At 44.9% G+C, this 25,697-nt stretch overlaps 1 protein-coding gene across 6 annotated transcripts in view; it reads right to left on the bottom strand.

Annotated features, from left to right (window-relative positions):
• LOC139570271 (rho GTPase-activating protein 44-like) overlaps positions 1-25,697 on the bottom strand; it is a 72,121-nt gene that overhangs the window by 15,097 nt on the left and 31,327 nt on the right. For all 6 annotated transcript variants that reach the window (XM_071392014.1, XM_071392013.1, XM_071392017.1 and 3 more), the window contains exons 2-10: positions 5,084-5,123; positions 2,615-2,734; positions 2,434-2,510; positions 2,021-2,132; positions 1,694-1,770; positions 1,131-1,242; positions 950-1,018; positions 657-738; positions 36-163 (exon numbers count right to left, since the gene is read on the bottom strand). In XM_071392014.1, coding sequence (XP_071248115.1) covers positions 36-163; positions 657-738; positions 950-1,018; positions 1,131-1,242; positions 1,694-1,770; positions 2,021-2,132; positions 2,434-2,510; positions 2,615-2,734; positions 5,084-5,123 — 817 coding nt within the window. The remainder of the gene's footprint in view (positions 1-35; positions 164-656; positions 739-949; positions 1,019-1,130; positions 1,243-1,693; positions 1,771-2,020; positions 2,133-2,433; positions 2,511-2,614; positions 2,735-5,083; positions 5,124-25,697) is intronic.

Below are 25,697 nucleotides of genomic sequence, written 5' to 3'. Positions count from 1 at the left end.
GGAAAACATAGCGATAGGGTGGAATACACACCGACCTCTTCCTGCATGCCACACTCCAGCAGCATGGTGACACAGGCTTCGATAGGAAAGGCAATGTCCCGCCCGCTGAGGGCTAGGTGTTCCTCTAAGGGTTTCCCATAGCACGGCTTCTCCACCCAGGTCTCTGTCAACCCCAACACACACACACACAGCACCAAGGTTACACAGTCAGCAGGTTAATCAGGTTATTACTAAGGCATGACATTACCTCAAATACACTAGAGCCTCGGTGCAGCCCCTGTTGACTTTAACTTACTTGATATACGCCCTTGGTTCCTATAATGATGGATATGTCAAAAGGAAACTAATAGCATACAGTAGCTATGAATATCAGGGTTGGGTTCAGTTCCATTTAAACTACAGCAATTCAGGGAGTTAATAGAAATTCCATTCATGAATTGAAACGTCTTCACTTCATAAAAATAAAAAAAAATCAATGTATCTTCAGAACTGACTGAATTGAAATGGAATTGACCCCAACCCTGATGAATATAGAGAAGATGTGCACCAATGCTCCTACTGCAGGGTTGAAGTTGGAAAGAGATGGTATAATACTGTATGTGTGTAATAATGAGTGAGGGCTGGGTGGGCGCTGGGCGCTGGGCAGACAGACTCACCCTGGTGGGCTTTAATCTGAGGCAGAATATTCTGGAGGAGCTCTAACGACTTCCTGTGGTACTGTGCCTGCACCTCTATCAACTAGAGACAGAGAGAGATGGAGAGGGAGAGAGAGAGGGAGAGAGAGAGAGAGAGGGAGAGAGAGGTGGACAGGGAGAGGGAGGGAGAGCGAGAGAGAGGGAGAGAGCGAGAGAAAGAAAGAAAAAGAGAGGGAGAGAGATTAGTGTATGTTCAAGCTGTACCTCAATGAAGACATACAGTAGTGAGCGTGATTAGAGATTAGAGTACTTACTGCCTGAAAGTAGCTTGCATAGTCGATTTCTTTGGCCACAAAATTGTACATGTCTGCTGATAATTGATCCTGGAAAAATACAAAAGTTTAACTTCAGAAAACAAAGAGAGATTTCAGAGAAAACATCTTGAGGCAAGTGAGAAAGAGGACGTGAGCGAGAAAAAAGGAGATGTAGACTGACTCGACAGATCTCCATTCGATTGGCTGCCTCTTCCATCTCTTCCCTGAGGTGCTCGCCCTTGGCCCCTGGCTGCACGTTGCTGGACATACCCGATTTGGAGGACTGGTGGAACCTGATGGATGGAGGGAGAACCGGGGGGGGGGGGGGGGGGGTTACACATCCTATGCAAACATATAGACACCCGCTGCGTCCCAAAACTTGTTGACTTCTGTGTCTGTCCATTCGTCCACCTGTCTCTGTCTGTCTGTCTGTCTGTCTGTCTGTCTGTCTGTCTGTCTGTCTGTCTGTCTGTCTGTCTGCCTGCCTTCCTCTCGCTCACTCTCTATCCTCCCCACTTGTCCATGGTAGGGGTGGAGAATGTAGCCATGCCTAGATCCTCACTGTACAGTACGGGCAATCCAACAATGACATTCACGTGAAACGCTGTAACGAGATCCCTTCACAGGGGGTTGAGTTTCTTCCTGTCTGGACACACAGCAAAATCACGCACCATTTTCACACACACAGAGACACCTTGAAACGCACACAGACAGACTCAGGCAGTGTCAGTGAGCAGCTCTTACCTTGTGCGTGCCGAATCCATGTCCAGAACCAGTTTTGCTAATTGTTTCCTTTGTTTCTGGATGTTGGGGATTTCCACCTGAGGGAAATCACATCACAATAAAACAAATACTCTTTACTCTGGTTTGTTCTGTAGTGTGAGAGATTGAACGGAGACAGACACTGCAATGTCAGAGGCGCTTTACTTGCCTGTTAAACTGATCATCATTTTATCAATTACAATAATTCTGTTCTCCAGCTTGTGCAATAGCTTTGCAGGTGTGGTAAATTTGAGGTGGTGTACTCTCTCTGACTGTGGTAAAGATCATGGTTGCTCTGGTCTACTGTACCTCGGCTAGTTCGTACAGGGGTTCCACCACGTCTCTGTCAATGGTGAACTCAAACAGGATGAGCTCTTGAGCCATCTTCTCCTGTGTCTCGCCACACAGTTTTAGCATCTTCCTGCAACCGGCCAATGAGAGGCCAGAGAAAGCGGCGCATAGCCAATCAGAACTCAAACCAGAACAAGCCCTTGTGTCACTTCAAATCATTACCGTATGTGCTATCACAATAATGCATAAAAAGTGTCATATGCTATTGAAATGAGCTGATGGCTGATCGTTTACTCTGCTGTTGATCATGGATCATCCCTCTTTAATACATCCTGTGACAGATGTGGCAGATGATCAATCGGTAATTAAGGAGATTACTGTGTGTGTGTGTGAATTACTGTTTGTGTGTGAGTGTGCATGCGTGTCCTCACCCCAATAGTGAGTCGTCGCCCAACACTGCAGCTCCCTCCACCAGGCATTGCGCCAGCGTTGTAAGGGGCAGCTTTTTCTACACAGGAAATAGAACAGGATAACATGTAACACTCCCCTGGAAATGTATCATCTCAATGTCAGCATTACAAGAAGGAACAGGGAAAATACAGGCAGACTCACCGAGGGCGATCTGACAGACCTTTTCTCCACATCCACCCCCTGTTGGCCCTGCAGACAGGCAGTCAGCTTCTTGTGGGTGCTGTGGGACACCTGTTTGACCAGCTCCAGCCGCTTCTCCACCTGATGGAAAGACCGAAGGACAGGGCTCACTGATTTGGGTATCTCTCTTCATACACACGGACACCCAAACACACACACACACACACACACAAGTGTTCCCTACACTCATCAGAAACCAATCCAGTGGAACCGATGTCGTCTCCATTGACGATTTCATTAATCTAAAGGTATTACACAGATATTAATTTGAGACAGTTTGCTACAGCAAGAGAATAATCCTGCAGCAACAGGAAACGTGAATTATAATGTGGATGATAATTGATAATGATAATAATGTACTGGATGATGTGGATGATGTGGATGATAATTAATTAAAGAGTTTATATATTTTTCGTAGGGGAACATCAAGTCTGAAATTTCAAAGTGGAAATCACAAACTTTTTAAACCTCAAATACACTACACATTTAAAATGTAAAATCCTGCAACAGGGTGATCAAATTAAGACCCTACATCTGTAGCCTGTAGTCTGGCTCTCTCAGTAAATCAGAGGGGAGGTTCAGCCTTTGTCTCTAATTAAAGAGGTTCCATTTTGGAGCTGATTAACTTTGCCTTCGGTAATTCGACACCCATTTCACACAAAACATACTCTGTTTTAGGGTTAGAGTTTCACATTCAGAAAAGAGGTATGTACAGTGCATCCGGAAAGTATTCGGACCCCTTCCCTTTTCCCACATTTTGTTACATTACAGCCTTATTCTAAAATGGATTAAATTAATTTGTTTCCTCATCAATCTACACACAATACCCCATAACGATAAAGTGAAAACATGTTTTTAAATATTTAAGAAAAAAACATATTTACATAAGTATTGAGACCATTTGCTATGAGACTCGAAATTGAGCTCAGGTGCATCCTGTTTCCATTGATCACCCTTGATATGTTTCTACAACTTGATTGGGGTCCACCTGTGGTAAATTAAATTGATTGGACATGATTTGGAAAGCCACACAGCTGTCTATATAAGGTCCCATAGCTGACAGTGCATGTCAGAGCAAAAAAAATCTTAGAGCTCCGAGACAGGATTGTGTCGAGGCACAGATCTGGAGAAGGGTACCAAAACATTTCTGCAGCATTGAAGGTCCCCAAAGAACACAGTGGCCTCCATCATTCTTAAATGGAAGAAGTTTGGAACCACCAAGACTTCCTAGAACTGGCCGCCCGGCCAAACTGAGTAATTGGGGGAGAAGGGCCTTGGTCAGGGAGGTGACCAAGAACACGATGGTCACACTGACAGAGCTCCAGTATTCCTCTGTGGAGATGGGAGAATATTCCAGAAGGACAACCATTTCTGCAGCACTCCACCAATCAGGCCTTTATGGTAGAGCGGCCAGACAGAAGACACTCCTCAGTAAAAGGCACATGACAGCCCGCTTGGAGTTTTCCAAAAGGCGCCTAAAGGACTCTCAGACCATAAGAAACAAGATTATCTGGTCTGATGAAACCAAGATTGAACTCTTTGGCCTGAATGCCAAGCGTCACGTCTGGAGTAAAACCTGGCACCATCACTACGGTGAAGCATGGTGGTGGTAGCATCATGCTGTGGGGATGTTTTTCAGCGGCAGGAACTGGGAGACTAGTCAGGATCGAGGGAAAGATGAACGGAGTAAAGTACAGAGAGATCCTTGATGAAAACCTGCTCCAGAGCGCTCAGAACCTCAGACTGGGGGCGAAGGTTCACCTTCCAACAGGACAACGACCCTAAGCACACAGCCAAGACAACGCAGGAGTGGCTTCGGGACAAGTTTCTGAATGTCCTTGAGTGGCCCAGCCAGAGCCCGGACTTGAACCCGATTGAACATCTCTGGAGAGACCTGAAAATAGCTGTGCAGTGACGCTCCCCATCCAACCTGACAGAGGATCTGCAGAGAAGAATTGAAGAAACTCCCCAAATACAGGTGTGCCAAGCTTGTAGTGTCATACCCAAGAAGACTCAAGGTTGTAATCACTGCCAAAGGTGCTTCAACATAGTACTGAGTAAAGGATCTGAATACTTATGTAAATGTAATATTTCCGTTTTTTAATACATTTGCAAAACTTTCTAAAAACCTGTTTTTGCTTTGTCATTGTGGGGTATTGTGTGTAGATTGATGAGTAAAAAATTGATTTACCCGATTTTAGAATAAGGCTGCAATGTAACAACATGTGGAAAAAGTCAAGGGGTCTGAAGACTTTCCGAAAGCACTGTATATATACTTGCAGTTCACAGACACATAACAAACAGGCATATTCTGTAGGCCTATATTAAGCCTTTATAAGCACACGCACACGCACACACACACACACACACACACACACACACACACACACACACACACACACACACTAACAAAACTTCCTTTTGACTTACCTGTAGCAGGTCTTCACTTAATACTTCAGTTTTTTCAGCTCTGCAATGAAGAAGAAGAGAAAGGCGATTAGGGTGGAGTGGGGAATTAAGGGATGCATTATCTAACAAGTTACCGTGGGAATGGGAAATGTATGCACATACTGCTGAATCAACGTTATTACATCACAGAGTGCATTTTCATGCGGATGACTCATTTCCCCGATGATGCCTTGGGCTAACCATGTAAAAGGAATGTTTACTTTACTGTTCTCAGAGTGCTGAGAGAGAGAGAGAGAGAAAAAACAGAATGTTCTTCTGGGTAACAACTACTTGGCTGCCTTATAAACCAAACAAGGCCCAGCTCTTTTTGGGACACTTATGGTGTGTAGCGAATAGAAATCTGACAATTTATGTCACCCACTCCCTCATCACTCAACGTCACAGAATATTGCTCAATACTGTACAACAAACATTGGTTTTCTGTAACTTTTTTTTAGCTACGTTGTCATTTTGTCAGTTACTTTTGGATAATGGAGAAGGATTCTGCTTTAGATCATCACTAAGGTGAACCAACGCAAGAACTCACTCAGGGTCATAACCGAATTCTCCAGAAAATACGGGGGAAACGCTGCATCACCATCATCTGTGAGTCACATAAGTAGGAACACATGGGTTTCTCATGGGTTTCTTTCCATTATGCTTTGAAACAGTGTTTACTGTGGGTCATAAATCATTACTACTTCTCCGTGTTCTGTTTCTTCATCTTCCCTTCTAAAAAGCATTGCAGGAGGCCTTGGAGAACTGCTGAGTCATTTGGCTGTCTCTATTGTGGGATATTTCTGCCTGGTCTCATCTATGCTTGTCGGTGCCATGGCAAAAAGATGAGGATTTGCTAGGGGACCCGTGTGTGTCCTGATGGAGCATGGGGGGTTGGGGTGGGTTTGATCTGGTAGGGGATCCGTGTGTGTTCTGTTGGAACATGGGGGGTTGGGGTGGGTTTGATCTGGTAGGGGATCCGTGTGTGTTCTGTTGGAACCTGGAGGGTTGGGGTGGGTTTGATCTGGTAGGGGATCCGTGTGTGTTCTGTTGGAACCTGGAGGGTTGGGGTGGGTTTGATCTGGTAGGGGATCCGTGTGTGTTTGCCCTCTACTTGTTCTGTCTGTATTATCTGTATAATTTAAAAAAAAAGGCAAATTAAAAAACTTTTGAGAAATAAAAAAAATGACATGTTTGTACACCCATACTCACTCACTCACTCACTCACTCACTCACTCACTCACTGACTCACTCACTCACTCACTCACTCACTCACTCACTCACTCAAGGAAACAAACAAAACTGTGCTTAAGGGAAGGTGTGGACAAGGCACTTCCATTGCCTGAGATTACCCTCTCTGTCTACACATAAGCACCTGCAGCGGGTCAGAGGAGGCTGGTGGGAGGAGATATCGGAGGACAGGCTCATCAATGGAACAGTACCAAACACATCAAACATATGGAAACCACACATTTGACGTTTAATTTATGCCATTCCAGCCATTACAACAAACCTGTCCTCCTATAGCTCCTACCACCAGCCCCCTCTGCGGGACAGACAGGTAGTAGGACAGGTCAGCTCATTTCTAGGAAATGAGAGCCACTTGAGTCCATCTAGTTTGGATCTTTACCACTGCTTACTCCTGTCCACAACAGTGTAGCAGCAGAGTCCTACTGGAACATGAAAGTAAACACTAGTAACATGGCAGTTAGGGTGAAGTGCACTAAGTGTCATGTGCTCACACCTATTCCCTCACTTCCACCCCCTCTCACACCTCCTCTATCTCGCTCTCTCTATCCGTGTCCTGACAGGAATAGAACCGAATAGGAGAGAACAGGCAGAGAGAGAAAGAGCCCTGTATGTCTGCGGACGGAGCAGTTGCAACTCATAATGAGGGTAATGCCAAGCATAGATCTAGAGCTGATGGATGGGACAACTGCTCAGACTCCTAGCCAGTACCCAGCTCGTTTTGCTCACCTAAGGCAGCGGTTCTATATCTCAGGCCGTTTCTATTCTCGGCTCGCGAGGCCCAGTGTATTGATCTAGGTGATGAATAACAGGAGTGGCTGGAGTGGAGACTTATTTTTTCCATCTTCAGCAGCCTCTCTGTGCTGAGAGTAGCAGTGTGTGGTTCCCCATGTCTTCTGCTGTGGCTACTGCAGTACACACTTCAGCACTTTAGCTGTGCATTAGTGGGGGACGGTGTGTAGGGGTGGGGTGAGTTTGTAAATGTGTGTGCATGTGAATGTGTGTGTGTGTGAAGAGTACATTACAGTACAGTGTTAACAGTATTACAGTATTCTCCATTTGTAAACAATCATATCGATAATTTGTGTACTTCTTCCTGGATGTAAACCTGAAGGCATAACAGTTACCAAATGTATACGGCTGTGGCGGGTCCCTCTATTCTTGGATTCAAATCCTGAGCCATTAGCAGGACTGGAGAGAACTGTGAATGAGATTTACTCCAGCATTTGAATTCTCCCGTGAGGCAATGACTCACTCATACAAACACAGGCGTGGTTTAATGAGCGGATTACGAATCAGTGAATTCTTTCGACAGGGAACATTGGAACACTCTCTCGCTCTCGCTCTCTCTCTCTCTGTCTCTCGCACGTGCGCGCACACACACACACACACACACACACACACACACACACACACACACACACACACACACACACACACACACACACACACACACACACACACACACACACACACACACACACACACACACACACACTCTGAAAGTAATTTCCCAGGCCGGGTCTGAGGCTGGTCTGACCGTCTGCCTGATCGACTGTGTGATCGATCACAGCTACGATGAGAGAACGAACACCTGCTACATCCTCCAGAGACAGGCCAGACACACGGACACACACCCATTTCTCGTCCTCTCTTTTTAGAGGCTGCATGATGAACGAGGGGCTGGACTAGAGAAATGCCATGAAGCAGCAGATGTCAACCACACTCTCTCACAAATTAGAAATGACAACAGAGCGAGTATGGCCTATGATACATTTTACATGCCTTGAACGTATAAAGAAATGTTGGTTGTTTGAACTGTTATGCCCTCAATAACCACCAGGAGGCATGGTTTCATGACATGTCACACCAGTCCCTACAGTAGGCATATGACTTGGAGTTCATGACCCCCTCCTCATCCAATTAACTAGTAGGCTACATGAAGTAAAGTATGCGTATCAATGGAATGAAGCAAACGCCTATGAAGTTCTTTCATCCCATATTACCACACCCTGCACAGAGGATGTACAGTTGCGGCCAAATATATTGGCACCCTTGCACTTTTCTTAAATAGTTCCCTATTTCTTTTAAAATAAGTTGAAATAAAAAAAACATTTGGGTCACCACACCTTGCAATTGGATTTTCAACATTAGAGAACAAATGTCATTATTGTGAACTTAAGTTTAAAAATAATTCTTTAGAAAATAAAGACAAATGGCATGGACAAAATTTTTGGCACCTCGGAGCTAGTACTTGGTTGCACAGCCTTTGGCCAAGATAAACGCCATCAATGGGTTTGCTGCACCTTTCTACTAGCAATTTGCCCCACTAATTGTTCAATGTTTAAGCGATTCAACTGCTGTTTTCAGCTCTCGCCATCGGTTATGGATGGGATTCAGATCTGGACTCTTTGCTAACCACTCCAGAACAGTCCAGCCTTTCTTCTTGAATCATTCCAGGCTTCTTTTGATGTGTGTTTGGGTTGTTGTCCTGCTGGAAGTCCCACAACTTTCAACAGAGATAGGGTTGAACATTGCACTCCAAAACACTTTGATAATCTTCTGATTTCATGATGTCTTGCACACATTCAAGGCCCCCAGTACCAGAGACAGCATAGCAACCCCACAGCATTATCGAACATCCCCATGTTTGATTGCAGGAGGGGATGTTCTTTTCTTTAAATGGTTCATTTGGTCTTTGGTAAACATAGGAAGACCCCACTGCTGAAGGACACACAACAAAGCCTGATTGAACTTCCAAAAATAAAACTAAACAAGTCTAAATCCCGGGGCAAATTTTCTGTAGACCAATGAAACGAAATGAGAGCTCTTTGGCAAAACAGATCAGCGCTGTGTTTCTGATGACCAAATGAAGAATTGAATGAAAAGAACACCCTCCCTACAATCAAAGATGGGGGGAGATTTGATAATACTCTGGGGTTGATTTGCTGTCTCTGGTACTGAATGTGTGCAAGGCATCATGAAATCAGCAGATATTGTTTTGAAGTCCAATGTTCAACCCAGTGTCCAAAAACTGGCTCTCCATTGAAGGTTGTTGGTCTTCCAGCAGGACAACAATCCCAAACACACATCAAAAAGCCCTCAAGAATGGTTCAAGAAGAGATGCTGGACTGTTCTGGAGTGGCCAGATCTGAATTACATCCAAAACCAAAGGCGAGATCAGAAAACAGCAGTTGGTGGAGGGTATCCCAACAACATTGATTAATTTAGAGCAGTTAGCTGCTTAAAAGGTGGGCCAAATTGCCAGTAGAAAGGTGCAGCAAGCTCATTGTTACAAGAAGAGTTTGTCTGTAGTTATCTTGGCTGTTCAACCAAGTACTAGCTCAGGGGTGGCAATAATTTTGTCCATGCCAGTTGTCTTTATTTTCTAAGTAAAATTGTAAACCTAAGTTCACAAAAATGAAATTGGTTCGCTACTGCTGACAATCCAATTACAAGGTGTGGTGACCAGAAATCTTTACTTTCGGTCTACAAGGAAACGACTGCATATGAGAAATAAGAAGTTGAGTTATCCCGACACACACGCCTCTCTCTCAGGCTCTGCATCATCCGCTGTGTGATGTGAGGTTAAGCTTTTGTTACAGTGAATGCCTGATGAGGCTCTCTGCCAGTCAGAAGCCATTTCCCATCTAATGTTTCTAACAGATAGATCATGCAACACACACGAAGACTCACAGAGAAAATAAAACAATTTCCTTCTGTAGGCCAAACACTACTTGAAATGTGTTAAGAAAATAGACATAACTCTAGCTAGCCTGCAGTACATGCACACACTCACACAGCACAGAGGGATAGAGAGGCTGAGAAATGCAACACCGCCTCCTCAGAGCAGCAGATCCCACATGGCAGCTGCTGTGCTATCATCTGAGCTCTAGTTCTCTCTGTAGACATGTTTTTAATTCCCCAGCACATATTTAGCCAGCCAACACACACACACACACACACACACACACACACACACACACACACACACACACACACACACACACACACACACACACACACACACACACACACACACACACACACACACACACACACACACACACACACACACACACACAGTCATCTCCTTAATGAGTGTTACAGTACCAACACTTCTGCTACAGATACAGCCAGCTCTGACCATTTCAGACGGAGACAGAGGTTGGGTAGATTACATATGGAAGTAGCCAGTAACTTAGGCTAATAGAACTATTTCATTTGTAAGAATATCAGGACTGTATACTTTAGAGTTCATCAACAAGAAAAAGAGAGTCAGCCTAGTCTTGGCCATATAACCTTATGTACTGGTCCTTTTTCTCTGCATACTGCACAGTTACAGTGCTGCCTCAGGGCGTCAGTCAGCTAGATCTGCATACTGCACAGTTACAATGCTGCCTCAGGACGTCAGGCAGCTAGATCTGCATACTGCACAGTTACAGTGCTGCCTCAGGACGTCAGTCAGCTAGATCTGCATACTGCACAGTTACAGTGCTGCCTCAGGACATCAGTCAGCTAGATCTGCATACTGCACAGTTACAGTGCTGCCTCAGGGCGTCAGTCAGCTAGATCTGCATACTGCACAGTTACAGCAGTCAGGAACTAGCAGCAAACACTGAACACTGCAGCAGTTTCTGACGTCAGTGCTGGAATTCCCTATGGAAGAGAGAGAGAGAGAGAGAGAGAGAGAGAGAGAGAGAGAGAGAGAGAGAGAGAGAGAGAGAGAGAGAGAGAGAGAGAGAGAGAGAGAGAGAGAGAGAGAGAGAGAGAGAGAGAGAGAGAGAGAGAGAGAGAGAGAGAGAGAGAGAGAGAGAGAGAGAGAGAGAGAGAGAGAGAGAGAGGAGCACCCTAATCAACTCCTGGCTTGGGTCCCTGTCCCTCCTCCATTCCTCGTCTAGGCTGTGGACCAGCCAATTTAAACGGCCATTCACACACACACACACACACACACACACACACACACACACACACACACACACACACACACACACACACACACACACACACACACACACACACACACACACACACACACACACACACACACTTCAAATACTTTATTTGAATCCACCGACCAAATTTACATTAAAAACAGATCCAAACATTTCAAAGGTCCCTGTATGCATGGCACTCAAGGGTACATAAAGCAGCTCCTTCTCCAAACAGTTAGGCTGCCCATGACAGCTGAAACAGAGCAGTACCTACACAACTGCTTTGCCCTAGTTTTTGTCAGGCCCGCAATCTGGAGGCCAGGCACTGCAAGCCTGTGTACGTGGCCGAGACTGCCAAATATCAGCACTACCAGCCTGCACCTCCACCCCAGGCTGTCCAATCGTGCCACGAGGGGCTGGTATTTAAGAAGCTTGTCGGCAAAGGCCTGCTCCATGTAGCCGTCAAATGAGCAGCCCACTTCCAAAATGATCACCTCCCCCCGGCCTGCCCCCAAAACAACAACATCTGGTGTATTTGGCACATAGGAAAACACATCATCAACATCAAACCAGCTTCCTCTTACACAACAATGTTTATGGATGTGTGCTGTTGGTGAGACGACCCGTCTCACCTCGCTGGCTGTCACTTTAACAAGGCGGTCATGTCTAGCAATGTACACATCCTTGTATGAACAGCAACCATTCACAACATGGGCAACAGACTCCATTACATTTGACCCATGTAGAATACAAAATGGGTCATGGTTTGCAGGCTACCAGAGTGCTAGGTTATATTTTGTTGGTGGAACCTCGCCAATGGCAGAATTCTGGTACATGGAATGGGAGACAGAGTGGTCAGCACAGTCCAGAGCAATGAGTTTCCCCTGCAGACTCAGTTTTCAGCTGCATCCGTCTGATACCAAGGAGTGTTGTCCTCGATGAAGGATGAGATGTTCCAACATGGATGACAGAAGCCTCCACAACAACATAGGGGTCTGCCACTACTGCATCAGATGCAGTCACTGGCTCAGTTTGCATATCAGTCCGTGTCCATTTGAGCTCCACTTCAGTGCAGTTGCACAGGCCGTTGAGGTCCGGCCAGTCTGACCAGACTCCCCCGGGGGGGCGGGGGGATCAAGCCTGGTTGTCTGTATTGCTATAATCTCTATAAGCAGATAAGCACTATGGTGGGATTTACAGTACCGTGTGTGTGTGTAGGATACGGTGTATGGGATGGGATGGGAGGTAGGGCTCAAGTTCCCATAATTCCATTTCCCTATGTGGTCCCTGTTTAGCCAGGCGCTCCTCTAACCCAATGGCTAATGGACAGAGCAAAAAATGGACAACTCAGGCTGCCACATCACAATATCAAATTTAGAGACAGTTTCCAACAATTTACTGGACAAATGTATGCAGTGATCCTCAAACGAAAATGAAAATCTAAATAGTAGGATATTATTGGCACTCTCCAAAAGCAACCTTTTTTCTCTGGATTCATGGAGGCATTGCATGGTCTGATGTCACAAGCCACATGTTTCATGACATCGTGGCACGACTTAACCAATAACAGCCATGTTTGAGAAGAGTCACGTTGGAACAAATAAAAAGGCTCTTCATCACACCATTCAATTACACACTGGGTTTTCCCCCACCTGCGTGATACAGGCACACAGTACACCAATCAATAAAGCAGTAATCATGTCATGCGTGCTCCCTGTGGCTTGAACAAACAGCAGGAAATGACTAAGGAGTGTTATTAGAGACAGACAGTCGTGCATTTGTTCATGCCTCACACACTGGTAAATGTAACTGTAAATGTTACCATGCTGTAGATTTCTAGCCTGGGTACCAGTCTGTTTAGCTAACATGGAATGTTAGCGAAACTGGTACCCAAGCTAGTAGATTTCTATTTCCCCTTGTAACTCTGTTCCTTACATTTAAGTACAGTCTATTGAGGAGGGTCATTGGTTTAAGGACACAAGAGTGCACCAAGAGAATTCTTCCAAGTGAATTTAGATTACACAGCATACTTCACTCTGCAGCATCGGAGGTGGGATGTGGGCAGGGTTGCAAGGTCTAGATAAAATGTCCAGGCCAATGACCACTCAAAATCCGCCCAACAAGGCCTTAAAACTAGCCACATTTTTTGGGGGTGCAGCAAGACAGGAATTGCCAAATGTATCCAATGGGTGTCTCTATATTAGCTAGCAAGTGCTGCTCAATTGTGAAAACTTTTACAGATGCACAATTGAGAGCATCCTGTCGGGCTGTAACACCGCTTGGTACGGCAACTGCACCGCACGCAACCGCATCACCGGGGGCAAACTACCTGCCCTCCAGGACACCTAGAGCACCCGATGTCACAGGAAGGCTAAAAAGATCATCAAGGACATAAACCACCCGAGCCACTGCCTGTTCACCCCGCTATCAACCAGAAGGCGAGGTCAGTACAGGTGCATCAAAGCTGAGACAGAGAGACTGAAAAACAGCTTCTATCTCAAGTCCATCAGACTGTTAAATAGCCATCACTAGCACATAGAGGCTGCTGTTTATATACATAGACTTGAAATCACTGGCCACTTTAATAAATGGAACACTAGTCACTTTAATAATGTTTACATATCTTGCATTACTCATCTCATATGTATATACTGTATTCTATACTATTCTACTGTATCTTAATCTATGCCGCTCTGACATTGTTCGTCCATATATTTATATATTCTTAATTACATTCCTTTACTTAGATTTGTGTGTATTGGGTGTATGTTGTGAAATTGTTATATATTACTTGTCGGAGCTAGAAACACAAGTATTTCGCTACATCCGCAATAATATCTGCTAAACACGTGTATGTGACCAATACAATTTGATTTGATTGTTATCACATCACTTTTCATGCCATGGCGGCCGCAGTGCAATTTAGAAGTAGCCCAAAAACCCACAACCCGCGACCAATACATTTTCACACGCGATATAGTTTTCAAAGTAGCCCAATTTGCGGAAAAAAAGCAGACATGGCAACCCTGGATGTGGTGGATGGGTTGCCATGGTAACAACCGTTCCACAGCGGGGTCGGGGAAAGTGGCAATGTCGTCTGATGATGCATGCAGCTTTAGAGTAAACAGGAGTGATTTCACTAATGGGGGAACACGGTGGTGAGAGAGCTAGATGGAGGCCAAGCTTTCATTTGTCACCAACTACTGAGCTGAGATCTGTCACACACATACACACATGGATACAGAACAAACACCTCTTCAGTGCTTTCAAGGTCATGTGGTGCAATGTGTGTGTGTGAGAGGGAGGAATACAAAAATCTTCATTGAGTCTTCAAACCTGTACAGGGTGTTTTTGAATCCTAAAATTGGGATAAATGTATGTAAACTCAGCAAAAAAAGAAACGTCCCTTTTTCACGACGCTGTCTTTCAAAGATAATTCGTCAAATTCAAATAACTTCACAGATCTTCATTGTAAAGGGTTTAAACACTGTTTCCCATGCTTGTTCAATGGACCATAAACAATTAATGAACATGCACCTGTGGAACGGTCGTTAAGACACTAACAGCTTACAGACGGTAGGCAATTAAGGTCACAGTTATGAAAACGTAGGACACTAAAGAGGCCTTTCTACTGACTGAAAAACACCAAAAGACAGATGCCCAGGGTCCCTGCTCATCTGCGTGAGCGTGCCTTAGGCAGGCTGCAAGGAGGCACGAGGACTGCAGATGTGGCCAGGGCAATAAATTGCAATGTCCGTACTGTGAGACGCCTAAGACAGCGCTACAGGGAGACAGGACGGACAGCTGATCGTCCTCGCTGCGGCAGACCACGTGTAACAACACTTGCACAGAATCGGTACATCCGAACATCACACCTGGGGGACAGGTATAGGATGGCAACAACAACTGCCCGAGTTGCACCAGGAACGCACAATCCCTCCATCAGTGCTCAGACTGTCCGCAATAGGCTGAGAGAGGTAGGACTGAGGGCTTGTAGGCCTGTTGTAAGGCAGGTCCTCACCAGACATCACCGGCAACAACGTCGCCTATGGGCACAAACCCACCATCGCTGGACCAGACAGGACTGTCAAAAAGTGCTTTTTAGTGACGAGTCGCGGTTTTGTCTCACCAGGGGTGATGGTCGGATTCGCGTTTATCGTCGAAGGAATGAGAGTTACACCGAGGCCTGTACTCTGGAGCGGGACCGATTTGGAGGTGGAGGATTCGTCACAGCATCATCGGACTGAGCTTGTTGTCATTGCAGGCAATCTCAACGCTGTGCGTTAAAGGGAAGACATCCTCCTCCCTCATGTGGTATCCTTCCTGCAGGTTCATCCTGACATGACCCTCCAGCATGACAATGCCACCAGCCATACTGCTCGTTCTGTGCGTGATTTCCTGCAAGACAGGAATGTCAGTGTTCTGCCAGGGCCAGCGAAGAGCCCGGATCTCAATACCATTGAGCACGTCTGGGACCTGTTGGATCGGAGGGTGAGGGCTAGAGACATTCCCCCAAGAAATGTCCGGGAACTTGCAGGTGCCTTGGTGGAAGAGGGGGGTAACATCTCACAGCAAGAACTGGCAAATCTGGTGCAGTCCATGAGGAGATGCACTGCAGTACTTAATGCAGCTGGTGGCCACACCAGATACTGACTGTTACTTTTGATTTTGACCCCCCCCCCCCTTTGTTCAGGGACACATTATTCCATTTCTGTTAGTCACATGTCTGTGGAACTTGTTCAATGTATTTCTCAGTTGTTGAATCTTATGTTCATACAAATATTTACACATGTTAAGTTTGCTGAAAATAAACGCAGTTGACAGTGAGAGGACGTTTCTTTTTTTGCTGAGTTCATGTATGTATGTATGTATGTATGTATGTATGTATGTATGTATGTATGTATGTATGTATGTATGTATGTGTGTGTGTGTGTGTGTGTGTGTGTGTGTGTGTGTGTGTGTGTGTGTGTGTGTGTGTGTGTGTGTGTGTGTGTGTGTGTGTGTGTGTGTGTGTGTGTGTGTGTGTGTGTGTGTCCCCGCATGTTTACATTTACATTTACATTTAAGTCATTTAGCAGACGCTCTTATCCAGAGCGACTTACAAGTTGGTGCATTCACCTTATGATGTCCAGTGGAACAACCACTTTACAATAGTGCATCTAACTCTAAGGGGGGGGGGGGGGGTTAGAAGGATTACTTTATCCTATCCTAGGTATTCCTTAAAGAGGTGGGGTTTCAGGTGTCTCCGGAAGGTGGTGATTGATTCCGCTGACCTGGCGTCGTGGGGGAGTTTGTTCCACCATTGGGGTGCCAGAGCAGCGAACAGTTTTGACTGGGCTGAGCGGGAGCTGTACTTCCTCAGAGGTAGGGAGGTGGATGAACGCAGTGCCCTTGTTTGGGTGTAGGGCCTGATCAGAGCCTGAAGGTACGGAGGTGCCGTTCCCCTCACAGCTCCGTAGGCAAGCACCATGGTCTTGTAGCGGATGCGAGCTTCAACTGGAAGCCAGTGGAGAGAGCGGAGGAGCGGGGTGACGTGAGAGAACTTGGGAAGGTTGAACACCAGACGGGCTGCGGCGTTCTGGATGAGTTGTAGGGGTTTAATCGCACAGGCAGGGAGCCCAGCCAACAGCGAGTTGCAGTAATCCAGACGGGAGATGACAAGTGCCTGGATTAGGACCTGCGCCGCTTCCTGTGTGAGGCAGGGTCGTACTCTGCGAATGTTGTAGAGCATGAACCTACAGGAACGGGTCACCGCCTTGATGTTGGTTGAGAACGACAGGGTGTTGTCCAGGATCACGCCAAGGTTCTTAGCGCTCTGGGAGGAGGACCCAATGGAGTTGTCAAGCGTGATGGCAAGATCATGGAACGGGCAGTCCTTCCCCGGGAGGAAGAGCAGCTCCGTCTTGCCGAGGTTCAGCTTGAGGTGGTGATCCGTCATCCACACTGATGTTTGTGAAGACTTACATGCAGTGTGTTAGTGCAAATCTCAGAGCATGGTATTGGTATTCTTTATATGATTGGATAAATAAACATATACATAAACTGAGAGACTGAAAATCTTTAGTGTCCCCAAACTTGCTCCATAAGCATTGTAAACCAGAACCCCATTCTGATCAGTGGTTCATTCCAACAGTTATATCACACTAATATACTGTATCCTCCCCATGCTGGACAACACATGGTCCGGTGTGGGAATGACATCACAGCCAAATGCACATGCTGCATAGTAAACAGATAACTCAGTCTGAGGGACTCAAGGTTAGAGACGCCAAACGTGTTCCAAAACCTTGAGAAACACAAGCGGCACTCATAGCCAAGCCAAAAGTAAAACCTCTTGTGTTAACGGAAAGATGAGTAACATCTGAAAAGGCTACTAACTTTCTCCACTCTCCACGGGGTTGCCATTTTACAAAAAGCACAAAAATCCATGTTTCTACTTAAAACAATGAATGTGGTTTACCTACAGTAAGTCACTATTATGGTCCAAACATTAGCAACACCAGACCGATGAGGAGACAGGGGCAACAATGGGTTCAGGAAGTAGCTGTGCTACGCTGCTCCAAGACGAGCGTCGCTGAAACATTCATGCTTCACACTCTTGTAGCATCAATATTTCAACAGGGATAAAACATAGCAGAGTCCCCCAGGAGTGTACCGGTGAGTATGTTTCGTACTGTGTAGGTGTTAGAGGGCAGAGTGTAACATGTGTGTGTGTGTGTGTGTGTGTGTGTGAGAGAGAGAGCGAGCGAGATCATCACAGCAGACTGTCTGTAACACACACACACACACACACACACACACACACACACACACACACACACACACACACACACACACACACACACACACACACACACACACACACACACACACACACACACACACACACACACACACACACACACAGAGAGAAACATGCATCCCCCGCACACACACACAAACACACACACACATTGCACCCATGCAACATAGGCTTGCTGCCTTCTGTCTGCCCCTGTACTTACCACTTCTGCACTGCTTCACACGACCCTGCTGAACCCAGACACAGCTGACTCCTACTTACACAAGAGTTGCCTCAGGCCATCCTCAGACATCTGATACGGTGGGCCTTTATGTCGCTGTCTTCACACAGCGTCTAAACAACACTGATTGTCTTGTACTTGACACCACTGGCATTGGATTAGCTAGGAAGGCAGCTACCATTGAGACTGAGAAAGTATTTTTAGTAAAGGGAAAGGGGGATACCTAGTCAGTTGTACAACTGAATGCATTCAACTGAAATGTGTCTTCCGCATTTAACCCAACCCCTCTGAATCAGAGAGGTGCGGGGGGGCTGCCATAATTGATATCCACGTCTTCGGCGCCCGGGGAACTTTGGGTTAACTGCCTTTCTCAGGGGCAGAACGACAGATTTTTACCTTGTCAGCTCGGGGATTCGATCCAGCAACCTTTCGGTTACTCTAACCACTAGGCTAGTATTATCAGTACAACAGTTTTATTTGTGAGGACAGGATTTGGGGATAAAATTAGCTAATTATACTGCTACAAAATAGTAGTTTAAAGAATCCTTTGAAGAAAATTCTGAAATACTACTAGAAAAATCCTGTGACCAGGCAACAGATTGGGCTATTAACTACAGTATGTCAATATGTTTACTAATCTGGGAATGCTTTCCCAGAGTAGTAAACATCTGGTCCTCGGACTGTTTTGCATCCAACAACACCAATGGTTTATCGGCCAGTTTGGACAGATTCTTTACTACTCAATTCTCACTCCCCAATCAGGCCTGACCCGGAGCCAACGATGGTGTTCTGGAGAGTCACATATTTGGCAAACAGACCTATGCTCTTTACTCTCTGTTTCTCTCTCACTCTCCTCCCCTCTATCCTACAACATGTCACTCTGTTTTTCTCTCCCGATCCATTTATCTCACATTCCCTCTCTTTTCTCTCCCTTCCTTAGCCTTTTCTTTCTCTCTCACCCCTATTTATGTCTCTCCCTCTTTCTCTCTCTCTATACTCCCCTGTTTCTTCAACTTTACCCCTGGTGTTGTGTTGTGTAGTGTTGTGTTGTGTAGTGTAGTGTTGTGTTGACGGAGAGAGCTCTGGCACCCGGTGTGGGGACAGTTATTTGGACTGGTCGTGGCTCAGACACTGCCAAGTTCTCATACTGAACAGTTAGAGACTGAGTAAAGTGAATGACTAATAGCCGTCCTGGGTGTGGAGAGGAGAAACGTGAGAGGAGATGAGCACCCTAAAAACCCTTTCCAAGTTCCAAGAGTTTCCTGCGGTGTAGACCGAGAATACGGAAACAAACGCATCTTCAAATCTCCATTCGGTACAGTGTACATAGTTCTGAAAGTGGATAGGTTAGAGCAAACAATTATGCGGACAGGCTTGAAATTAAGGAGGATTTCTCAGCTTTCTCAGCTGTTTCTAAGGGAGGGTTCTTATTTGATGTTCTCCTGAGAATGATAACGAGGGACCGAGAAATCTGTTGCAGGCCGCTGGAGGTGTGGGACACCGGTCACAGTACACTGACTATGTCTCAGAGGCCTGGTGTGGCCTTATCTAGTGCCAGTGGGGAGGGAGTGGCAGTCGTCAATGATGTCATGTCATCATTGCGTCATCAGCTGTATTCTCTCACAAAGTGATATCTTACTGACGTCACTCACAGAATTGCTTTACATTGCGTAGATATCGTCCTAAAATATATATATTTCTTAATTCCATTATTTCACTTTTACTTTTAGATTTGTGTATTGTTGTGTATTGTTAGATATTACTGCACTATTGGAGCTAAGAACACAAGCATTTCGCTACACCTGCAATAACATCTGCTCAATATGTGGATGTGACCAATACAATTTGATTGGGTTTGATTTGTCGTCTGATTTGTATGACATACTACTGACAGATTAGCAGTGACGCATTTGCAAGGCGCTCTGCTCCAGCAAGCTTCTGTAATCTGCCAGGCTGTTGGCTGTTGGCTGTCACTCACCTACCTGCAGCTCAGGTCAGACAGGTTGGTACTATAGCTGCAGGGGTAGTTCCCACACTACCAGGCTCTGTGGTTAGGGAGGAGTTAGTACATTGGGCTAGGATCCATAGGCTATAGACCAGCACTGAACTAAGACCATACTAGTCACTGTCTCCCAAGAAAACCTAACCTAGCCTAACTCCCCATACATGGGATACTTTACATTGCCTGGGAGAGAAAATATGTCTAGATTTCGCTATTGAGGCTTAAGTCAAATGTAAGTGATTTGCTTATTTTTGCATTTTATAAAAGTAAATAGAATATTCAAAATGGTATATGATACACTGTGGTTGGAGAAAACATGGGAAAGTTATGCTGCTTTAAAAGTTCATAAACTTGTTATCGCACTAAAGAAAAAGAGCGCATCTGAGAACAGTCACCCAGGACAAGTCCCTCCTCTTTCTCACTTTAATAACCTCTTAAAGCCCATCCAACCACTTCCAGACATTATGTCCCAATACAATCCCAGCAATAAGAGATATTAGGGATGTGTTTTACCAGAATAAAGTAGCGTAAGTTACCGCCGGATACAACTCTCATCTGTGCTATAGGTAGGCTACATGCTGATCAGGGCTTACATTACATTTAGTTAGTTAGTCAGCAATAATTTTGGTAGTTTTGCGTGAAACAATCACTATACAGTTGAAGTTGGAAGTTTACATACACTTAGTTTGGAGTCATTAAAAATCGTTTTTCAACCACTCCACAAATTTCTTGTTAACAAACTATAGTTTTGGCAAGTCGGTTAGGACTACGGTTAGGATCTACTTTGTGCATGACACAAGTAATTTTTCCAACAATTGTTTACAGACAGATTATTTCACTTATAATTCACTGTATCACAATTCCAGGGGGTCAGAAGTTTACATACACAAAGTTGACTGTGCCTTTAAACAGCTTGGAAAATTCCAGAAAATGATGTCATAGCTTTAGAAGCTTCTGATAGGCTAATTGACATAATTTGAGTCAATTGGAGGTGTACCTGTGGATGTATTTCAAGGCCTGCCTTCAAACTCAGTGCCTCCTTGCTTGACATCATGGGAAAATCAAAAGAAATCCGCCAAGTCCTCAGAAAAAAAATTGTAGACCTCCACAAGTCTGATTCATCCTTGGGAGCAATTTCCAAATGCCTGAAGGTACCACGTTCATCTCTACAAACAATAGTATGCAAGTATAAACACCATGGGACCACACAGCCGTCATACCGCTCAGGAAGGAGATGCGTTCTGTCTCCTAGATATGAACGTACTTTGGTGCGAAAAGTGCAAATCAATCCCAGAACAACAGCAAAGGACCTTGTGAAGATGCTGGAGGAAACAGGTACAAAAGTATCTATATCCACAGTAAAACGGGTCCTATATCGACATAACCTGAAAGGCCGCTCAGCAAGGAAGAAGCCACTGCTCCAAAACCGCCATAAAAAAGATAGACTACAGTCTGTAACTACACATGGGGACAAAGATCGTACTTTTTGGAGAAATGTCCTCTGGTCTGATGAAACAAAAATAAAACAGTTTGGCCATAATGACCATCGTGCTACCAAATTCTAATTGAGTGCATGTAAACTTCTGACCCACTGGGAATGTGATGAAAGAAATAAAAGCTGAAATAAATCATTCTCTCTACTATTATTCTGACATTTCACATTCTTAAAATAAAGTGGTGATCCTAACTGACCTAAGACAGGGAATTTGTACTAGGATTAAATGTCAGGAATTGTGAAAAACTGAGTTTAAATGTATTTGTCTAAGGTGTATGTAAACTTCCGATTTCAACTGTATATGGTAATTTTTAGACATACATGATTAAGTTAATAGTTTAATAATGAGGTCAGCAATCACTTTTACTACCTGTACTGCATGGGTCCAAGTAGGAGAAGAAGAGAAGCCCATTCAATTATGAGACAAAGTTGGGCTATTTATATATTCATAGTTTTAAGAGATAAATATTGATACATTACTAGCTCAAACACTTAATCTGCTAAAATGACAAGTTAATTAGTGGGTGTTGGTGATTTCAGATCAAAAGTGTGGGCGGGTGCCTACATACACCATAGACATATACATATTTCACACACACACAAACACGCACACACACCACACACACCACACAAACACACACAGAAGTCAGCTCTGACAGGCCCAGCTCATGCGCTCCATCAGCAGATTTGAATTGAGAATGGAAAATGAATGTGCTTATGTAACAAATGCTAGTGCATCGAATCGTATCGCATTGAACCGAATCGCATCGATCCGTACCTCTAATCAAACCGAGTCGCACCGAATCGTTTCAAACTAAAAAGTATTGTTCCTGCATCGTATCGGAGCCCATGCATCTAGATACATATCGAATCGTCTTGAAAGGGAAAGATACACATCCCTAAGAGTTATGATTGTCACCGTGGTAACAGAAAGACACAGTTTCCAATTCTGAAACACACGTACATGCACAAGTCTCCTCCAGTGGTCTATAAATCACAGAGTCACACCACAGGAAGAAGGAGGCTGGAGGCTGGAGAGTCTGTTCTGATCCCCAGACTGTTACTCAAACAAACAACACTTACAGCTCCCATTCCTGGAGAAATAGTGAATTCACTGCTCGTGAATGACAATCAAACATGTGAACATTATACTGCTTAAAAGATGATTATCTAATCAATAGTATTGTGAAACAGGTAGGGAGAGTGAGTTTGGCCGAGGGTGGAAATTGAACCGACAAGGTTCTGGGCGGGAGACATGCACACTAACAACGGATCCAAGAAAGCTAGCTCCATTAGCAGAGTCGATATCCGTGGTTATAAACACAGGGTTGCTAAGTAAAGCCTAGGTAAAGGGAAACCAGGTCCTCCTCTGAATGATACAAGACTATACAGGGAGGTGGATGAGAAGGAAGCTGTAACCAACCACTCTAAACAGAGGATTACTCCCTCCATCAATATCACTCCTCCACAGGAGGGCTTTGTTTTCATCCACAGATGGAAGGATATAACCCCACTGTAATCCATATAGCCTTTTAAAAAAGCTGTCTGGTTCTCCCACACACACACACACACACACACACACACACACACAAACAGGCACGCGCAAACAAACTCAAACACACACAGACACATTCAAGCATGCACACATAAACACAAAGAATGCACAGAATTGCACACAAACACATACGCAAAGACACACACACACACACACGCACATATACAAGCCCTCATTATAATGTACTGTGATTAGCACGGTGTAAACACAAGTGAGCTCTGGCAAAGGAAGCTACAGTAGGCCTACCAGACAAAAATATGCTGGACACACACACACACACACACACACACACACACACACACACACACACACAATGTGCATTAACAGATAGCTAGGAGGGCTGCACACATTATGTTCCGAATGTGGGATCAGATGGATAATGGTGTACAGCTGGCTATCCTGGGAGTTTATCTATCCTTACTCAGCAAGTTTGTGTGTGTGTGGGGGGGGGGGGAATTCAGAATTTTTTTCACTCAGTAATTGTTCTTTTTTTCAGATCAGCTCTGACAAAGATCTGATGTGAAAAGATTCCCAAAAGTCCCCACAGGGATAGTAAAACAAGGAAAATGTACCACGTCCCCATGAGGACAAAGGCTATTTTAAAATTAGGGGTTAGGTTTAGGGTTAGGATTACAATTAGGGTAAGGGTTTAGTGGTTAGGTTTAGGAGTTAGGTTTAGGTTTAGGTTCTAGGGTTTAGGGTTTGGGTTACAGGTCAATGTTAGCGGTAGGGTTAAGGTAGGGGTTAGTTTTAGGGTTAGGGAAAATAGGATTTTGAATGGAAATACATTTTCGGTCTCCATGAGGATAGAATAACAAAATATGTGTGTGTGTTTGTGTATGTGTGTGTGTGTGTATGTGTGTGTGTGTCTGTAGTCTATGCATGGCTACGGTCTTCCTATCAGACAGCTTGGATCCTCATTGAGGTGGGGGGAATACCTCAAGGAGGGACAACACAGCCGGCAGGGGCTGCGAGGTTCCGAGGAATGTGCACTCTGATTGTAAAACAGTAATAGAAAAAGCACTGGTTGGCGTGAGACACAGAGGATGTGTTTACTATGGGTCTCTGATGATGGATGTTCTATACAACATAACTTAGACAAATGAACACACATAGAACCAACCAGCGTCATGGTGGCAAGAAAGTAGCAACAACTTATTGTACTACTTTACTATAGGTGTTTCTGTTCACCAAGGCACTTTCAACAGGCAAAAAGTGACAACATCGTGACAAGAGGGAATGAAGCCCTCTGTTTAAAGGCCTCCAGAGAAACAGCCTGGAAAAACAGCCAGGCAAAACAGCCAGACAACATTGTTAGGAAGGGAATGCGGTCTAACATCCTATGATAACATAGCCGACACAGAGATAACATGGCCGCTGTAGTAAATGACAGACAAGACAACGACCACTAACACAGATAAGACACAAAACCGGATAAGACTTCTAAAATATGTGTGTGTTCAGCTTTCTTCCTACACTCTAAACAAGGCTGCTGAGCCAAAACACATGTGTAAGCTTACAAATTAGACTTAGAAATTAGAATTGTTTTTGTGTGCAGCCCTATAATATTGTGTGTGTAGCTTTACTTACACATCAGTTTACGTTACACTGTATTCATAGAGCAGATGCTCTTATCCAGAGCGACTTATAGGAGAATTTAGGGTTACGTGCCTTGCTCAAGGGCACATCGACAGCTTTTTCACCTAGTCGACTCGAAGATTCAAACCAGCGACCTTTCGGGCTACTGACTCAACGCTCTTAACAGCTAGACTACCTGCCGGTGGACTGTTTCTCTCATATCACAGTCTGCAGGGACCAGCATCGCTGCTACTCCCCTGATACAGGTGTTGGTATAACACGCCACCCACATGGGCCACAAACAGCGCGCTGCTATCCCATAATCCCACATCTATATACAACACATACCTACATGACTCACACTGAGAAAACACACTGCCTCATGATGAATATACTTGAGCAGTAGACTGACACATACAAATCACAAGTGTTGTGAAATGTGCCATTATGTAAAAAGAACACTCACGTACACACACACACACACTCTCTCCCTACCCACAAACACAGATACATTTTTCAGTCAAAAACCCACAACCCACAAATTTCTCCTTGCTGCTGCACAGCTCCAGACTGCAGCTGAAGAGAGAGAAGGTCCTCTGGGTTTATTTGTACCCGTTATATCGCGAGCATCGCAGACACACAAAGTTCGAATTAAAGCACAGCAGAACCAATAAAACAGTAGTCTTTGCTGCTCTGCTCTGGCTGCCAGCGAGGCCTCTCCCTCATTCCGACCCACATTCCATCCTATCACGCTGAAATATTCAT

This window comes from Salvelinus alpinus, chromosome 3 (assembly GCF_045679555.1).
Source record: "Salvelinus alpinus chromosome 3, SLU_Salpinus.1, whole genome shotgun sequence".
In the NCBI taxonomy this organism is placed as follows: Eukaryota; Metazoa; Chordata; class Actinopteri; order Salmoniformes; family Salmonidae; genus Salvelinus; species Salvelinus alpinus.
This window is presented reverse-complemented; position numbering and strand designations above follow the sequence as displayed.